Source organism: Micromesistius poutassou, assembly GCF_964030765.1.
Source record: "Micromesistius poutassou genome assembly, contig: SCAFFOLD_3464, whole genome shotgun sequence".
NCBI lineage: Eukaryota > Metazoa > Chordata > Actinopteri > Gadiformes > Gadidae > Micromesistius > Micromesistius poutassou.
Window position 1 is genome coordinate 26,032 of NW_028179599.1, and position 7,236 is coordinate 33,267.

Below are 7,236 nucleotides of genomic sequence, written 5' to 3' on the forward strand. Positions count from 1 at the left end.
GAGAGAGAGAGAGAGAGAGAGAGAGAGAGAGAGAGAGAGAGACTATAACTCACACAGAGACAGTGAGGCCCCGGTCCCGTCCACCCTCCACCCTACCCTAAACCCAGGGAGGAGGTCCTCCTGGGTGAAGGAGGTCCTGAAGGTGTGGATGTGTGTCAGTGTGTCTGAGGACCCTCCTCCACCTGGGGACACTCTGTAGAAGGACAGAGTGCCAGCAGGCCGGTCCAGATACACTCCTACTCTGGTAGAGCCAGCGGCGGGGAGACGTATGTCTGTCTGTCTACCGTTGTACCGGGCAGAGTAACGATCATCATCACAATAAAGACTCCAGGACTTGTTGTTCCCTCCAAGCCTGCTGTCATAACCCACTCCTCTCCTTGTGATTCCTCTGTATGTCACTGCTATACCAACAGGTCCTTCCCACTCTACCTCCCAGTAACAGCGGCCAGTCAGAGCCTCTCTACACAACACCTGCTCCCAGGAGTCAAATCTCTCTGGGTGATCCGGATACGACTGGTCCTCTCCGACCAGCGTCACCTTTCTGTTGTCCTCAGACAGAGAGAGGTGTCCGTTGGCTGTGTTTGGGTCCAGTGTGAGTTCACAGGCATCTGACGGAGAACAAGACATGATGAGCTACTGAACCCTTCTGCATCTTCATCATCATCATCATCACTAGTACTGCTGGAAGCATTGACATCTTAGATATGCTAGGATGCTAAATCCGAGGACGCTCACACACACACACACACACACACACACACACACACACACACACACACACACACACACACACACACACACACACACACACACACACACACACACACACACACACACACCAACACTTCAGACATCATAACTTGGTCAAAATTCAACCGTTTACCATCACTCAAACTATTAAACAAATCTACACATTTGTATCTTCGATAGTATTTAATCAGAATTTCGATATCATTTATACTTTTTTCAGAATCACAGTTTTAGTTTCACTCCGGATTCGTTTTCAGTTGGTCTCACTCTAGCCGTTTGCCTCAGCTGTTGCTCGTTGAGCAATCAGTGGACATCACAGCACTCTGGAGGAGTCTGGTTAAAGTCACGTGGTGGAGGGTAGTGTGGTCTTTGTTAGTCTCTGGCCGTTTCTCAATACCAAGTACGCAAACTACGGACTCGCGGACTTGGAAGTGCGTACTTGGCAAGTCCAGACTTCCAAGTACAGACTTCCGAGGACGCGAGTACGCACCTGTGACGTCACCACCTCAGCTCTGTTAACTGCTTTACGGCCTCATGTAGGCATACACTACTGAACAATTTAAACTAATGATATAAAACTAAACCCCAGCCTCTTTCATTTTAAAATAGTATGTCAATATTTTCAATGAATATAAATGAAAAGATATGCTTATCGTGTGTATAAGCTATTCACACAACTTTTTATATGTAGGGTACAGATGCGCGTGCCTAACTGGCTATGTAGTTGGAGAGTAGACTATTGATATAATAATAATAACGAATGAGCGAGAAATGACACAGATTAGAACACACACACACACACACACACACACACACACACACACACACGATCGGATGGATCCGACCAAGATTTTCGTTGCCGTTGTGATGGGTTTCCTCTATCAGCGACTTATACAATAAAAACAAATTATATTAAACAAAACCCCAGCCTCTTTAATTTTAAAATAGTATGTCAATATTTTGAATGAATAGGCCTACATTTTTGTTATATATGTCAAATGTTCCTATATATAGCCTATTATTATAGCTTACATACTAATATTTTAAAACATGGTAATGCGAAATGCATCCTGGGATATTTAACGGTCCAAGTCCACACAAGTCACCTCCGATGCGTCCTCGGTGGAACGGCCAGTTTAAGAACGCATGGAGAACACACACGGGTTTTACGACTGTACTTGACTTGATGCGTACTTGGAATTGGAACAGTACTTGGGCTACGACTGATGACGTTTCACGAGAACGCAAAGTACACAAGTACAGACGAGAACCCACATTGAGAAACGGCCTCTCTCTCTCCCTCATGGACTACAACAATGGACTACAATAGTGGACTACAATAGTGGACTACAATAGTGGACTACAATAGTGGACTACAATAGTGGACGTTGTCCGACCACTTTTTTAAATGTCAGCCACAGTTCGGCTTTCGGCCCCAACCTCATTGATCGACCTGGCAACGTTTTCCCACGCCAGTTTTTTGCTTTTGGTGCTGATTCCGGAGGAAAGAGAGCCAAACAAGATCTTATTTCTGGCCTCTACCTCCGAAATCAGCACCTCCACCTCGCATTCACTAAAGTTATTTTTTCTTCCTTTCTCCATTTTCTCCTTTCTCCTAACGAGCGCACTACTGCAGGTTTATTTATACTAATTAGCATATTAAATGAGGGAGGAGACGGGTGGAGATGGAAATGGGTGGAGAGACGGGCTCGTGCATGTGCGCTCAATGTCACGTTAATTGGGATGTACAAAGAGAATCTGTGTGAAATCGTGCTTACGCAAGGATTGATACATCCAGATTTTTTTGTGAGCATCAGCTTTCCAGATTTTGGCGTCCGCAAAGTTTTAGTCAGAAATCCACGCAAGTCTTACACAACAACACACGACTCACTGCCTCCCTGCTTCTAGCCAATCAGCTACTAGCCACCACCAATATACTACCCGGCCTTCTTTCATCCGCCGTCATGTCTCGTCTCCACCTTGGATTATCACTCCTGCTACTCCAGACTCAGAAACAGACTGGCCGCCAACTCGAGCGGTTATGCAAGCGAACCCGCCTACTACGCCTCCATCACCTACTACTACTGCTACTGAACTGGTCTTCATATTCATCATCATCATCATCTTCATCATCATCATCTTCATCATCATCATCCTCATCATCATCACTAGTACTCTTCTTCCTGTTTCACGTTCATCTTCTCTACAAAAATGAACATAGAAAGACTAAATCATATCAGATGATAGCTACTATAGTGGACTAGTGTGCTATAGCTTTAGAAATAGTAGTGCATATTGTTTATAAGATGTTTTAAGTTAAACGTAAATGTAAATCCCATGTGTGTGTGAGTGGTTGTCCCAGTCAAAACAATGAAAAATGTGTACACTGAATCTACTCCCGCAATATTTACACGACATACACATATTATACATCAAAACGTTCACCACAATGAGCTGATTAATCCTCTGTAATATCTAAGCTATAGTCTACATACTTTTCAAGATATTCGACTTTGAAAGGTTCCAATACACATCCATTGTGATCCACCTGTGTAAACAACAGACTGAACCAGCTGAGCTCACATACAGGCTGGAAACTAACTGTTGGTACCATAGACCTGGTCCATACATACAGTACATAGACATGTACACATACGTACACACACCTACACAAACATACTAGACACACATCAACACAGGCAAACATAGCTAGACATACGGATACACAAGTCCACATGTGAATGAGCGGACGTCACCTCCTGCTGTGTGGATAGACTTTCCATCCCAATAGTGAGTGTGTGTTGTGATGAATCAAACAGACACTTACACCTCTGTGGAACTGGTTTCAGCCTCCACACTCCACCGTGCTCCACACTGGGGGGGAAACAAAGTGAGAGCAGCATGTTGAAACATTCACCTTCATCATCTGCTGTCTCATCACGTTCTACACAACATGAGTTACAGCTGCCTTTTCAAACTACTTCATCTAGCAGCGGCTTGAATCCCTGTAGGAGACTTTGTCCCCGAGTGGAGAGCTGTCCTCTCCATACCTGAGAGTGTCCAGTCTCCAGCGTGGATCCTCCAGTCCAGCAGAGAGCAGCGCAGCTCCAGAGTCTCCTGGGTGATTGTAGCTCAGGTCCAGCTCTCTCAGATGGGAGGGGTTGGAGCTCAGAGCTGAGGCCAGAGAAGCACAGCCTTCCTGTGTGACCAGGCAGCCAGACAACCTGCACACACACACACACACACACACACACACACACACACACACACACACACACACACACACACACACACACACACAGTGGAACTGTGTTTTAGTGGAACTTCAACGGGGAATAAAGACTAACTAGACAGAAAACCACATTCAACACACAAACAGTAATTGTTTTTTTTCATTTAGGCGATTCATTTTTCAGTGACCCAGGAGGTGCTGGAACATGTTCCGGCGTGTTCCGGCTCAAATGAAGCACTGCCCCCTATGCATTCAAAACATTAACTTAAACCTTTTTAAAGTGAGTGAATCTGTTCACATGAATGGACACAGATGGATGGTAGGCAGTGGCGGTTCTACATTGAATTACACCCCGGGTGAGACCCCCTCCGAGCGCCCCCCCCCCCCCCCCCCCCTCTCAATTGCAAGAAATTCGAGGTGTGCCTGACTTGAGCCACTCATTCCATTAGAGTGTTGCTCTGTACCGGGCCGTCCATATGGGCAGGAGGGGCGGCGAACTACTTGCAAAAGCATGCTCCCAAAAAGATAGTTTGTAAATCATTGCTCCAAGTCTATTTTTAATAACGTGATCGTCACATTAACTATCTATAGTCTCTGTAGGCTTTCAGACTATTGTTGGTCTGTTGACATCACGTTTTGGATGATGGTGGACGTGGTGGGCGGCGGTTCTAGCTGAGTTTAACGTCTCATGTTGGGGCAGCTCAGCGACCGCGTTCCTCCGTATGTTGATCACATAACCCTGCAGGCTGCAATAAGGATTTCAATCCGCTAACAGTGGACCCCCGTCCCCCCCTTGTCCGTTACGGAGACCCAGAGGTGAACTGTCCCCCCCCCTCGCCTTTCCCCTTCTCACTAGTGGTGGATTTCATGATTCGTTTGAATGAATCAGTTTGCGTCGGTCAGTTCGCCAAGAAGAGTCGTTCGTTCGTTCGTTCGTTTGCGTTTCCGGTAGCGGTAAATCATGATTCTCAGTCACTGAGTCGGTCAGACTTGGCTCCTCCCTCGTTCTCGTTCAAACGAATCACGATCGTGCAATGGTGCAAACGGTCATCAATCAACACAACATTAACTAAGTTCCTTTTAGCTGAGGAGTGCTTCATGTTCGGAATCGGGATGTTGTTGCCCGGCTGACTCTCGTGACTTCTCAGTCCTCGAGTCTTCACCGCTAAACACAGTCAGTGAACGAACGGCGACTCGCAAGTCAGCGCGACTCAGCGACTAGTGGGTGGAGCTGGGAGTCGAGTCTCGGAGAACGAACGAGACGAACGACGACGAACGAGAGCGGCGAATCAGGTTGGTTTGTTTGTTTTAAAGAGTCGTTCGTTCAAACTGATTCGTTCGTGAACGAGCCACCACTACTTCTCATACAGCTTCTCTGACGGCACCTTCTCAGCGAGCAGGGCGCCTGCAGCCGGAGGGGGCGCCAATATGCCAACTCCCCCCACAGTGATATGAGAGATAATAGAAAACGGGTGGCTTAAATCAAGCGATCTGATTGGTTCCCAACTGTTGTATAATGAGCGTATACGCACAGCTATGACGCCCATTCAGTTTACAGAGATCCGTATCACTCCACGCCTAACTTGAACTGTTGTTTATTTATATATAAAAGCAATAGCATAGTTCACTGAATCCTAAAAATATGTTGATTGATGGAGAGGGTGGAAATGTTGTAAAGCAATAGGCACACGGTGAGTGAACTCGATAGTAGGCTAAATTGCCGGCGAACCGAGCTACCAAGCTCGCTTTTTCAAAATTGAGGGGGTCTATGACTTTCATTTCGCCATACTTACGTAACCGTTTTATAAAAGCAATAGATCACTTCAGTCAGTGAAATGTTCTCATTATACCACAGTTAAGGGGCGTTGTCCGTCCCGACGTGCAGCGGAGGGACGGACAACGCCCCTTAACTGTGGTATAATGAGAACATTTCACAGCCTGTCGTGATCTATTGCTTAAATAGAAAACCGCTTCGCAGCAAGGATGATTTTTTTTTTCTTGTGTGCTCGAGCACATGTGTCATCCCGCCCTCCCCCCCTCCCCCCCTCTGTAACTGTTTGACCGTTGACTAAAACTGACCTGAGAGTTTCCAGTGTACAGTGTGGACTCCCCAGTCCAGCAGAGAGCAGCTTCACTCCTGAATCCTGCAGATCATTGGTACTCAGGTCCAGCTCTCTCAGATGGGAGGGGTTGGAGCTCAGAGCTGAGGCCAGAGAAGCACAGCCTTCCTGTGTGACCAGGCAGCCAGACAACCTACACACACACACACACACACACACACACACACACACACACACACACACACACACACACACACACACACACACACACACACGTGTGGGAACTATTACTTTTCTGGAGGTAAATCTTTTCAACGTCCTCTGATGTGGAACTTAACTGTTTGATCATTAAAACTGTAAAGTTTTAGAGTAGAGTAAAAAAACAACTAAAGGGTAAAGGGGTGCACATTTTCTTTACCATCTTTCACCTCAAAACTAAAATGCAAACACTAGATTTTAGTGGAACTTCAGCGGGGAATAAAGACTAACTAGACAGAAAACCACACTCAACACACAAACAGTAATTGTTTTTTTTCATTTAGGCGATTCATTTTTCAGTGACCCAGGAGGTGCTGGAACATGTTCCGGCGTGTTCCGGCTCAAATGAAGCACTGCCCCCTATGCATTCAAAACATTAACTTAAACCTTTTTAAAGTGAGTGAGTCTGTTCACATGAATGGACACAGATGGATGGTAGGCAGTGGCGGTTCTACATTGAATTACACCCCGGGTGAGACCCCCTCCGAGCGCCCCCCCCCCCCCCCCCCTCTCAATTGCAAGAAATTCGAGGTGTGCCTGACTTGAGCCACTCATTCCATTAGAGTGTTGCTCTGTACCGGGCCGTCCATATGGGCAGGAGGGGCGGCGAACTACTTGCAAAAGCATGCTCCCAAAAAGATAGTTTGTAAATCATTGCTCCAAGTCTATTTTTAATAACGTGATCGTCACATTAACTATCTATAGTCTCTGTAGGCTTTCAGACTATTGTTGGTCTGTTGACATCACGTTTTGGATGATGGTGGACGTGGTGGGCGGCGGTTCTAGCTGAGTTTAACGTCTCATGTTGGGGCAGCTCAGCGACCGCGTTCCTCCGTATGTTGATCACATAACCCTGCAGGCTGCAATAAGGATTTCAATCCCCTAACAGTGGACCCCCGTCCCCCCCTTGTCCGTTATGGAGACCCAGAGGTGAAC

General features: G+C 46.5%; 1 protein-coding gene across 1 annotated transcript; it reads right to left on the reverse strand.

The window, feature by feature from the left end:
• Window positions 1–6,235, reverse strand: LOC311372671 (stonustoxin subunit beta-like; the record flags this gene model as incomplete). Its single annotated transcript, XM_084489636.1, has 4 exons — window positions 1–608; window positions 3,578–3,624; window positions 3,801–3,974; window positions 6,062–6,235. Coding segments are annotated over 4 exons (961 nt in total), but the record flags the coding sequence as incomplete, so codon positions are not given.
• Between the last annotated feature and the right edge of the window lie 1,001 nt (window positions 6,236–7,236).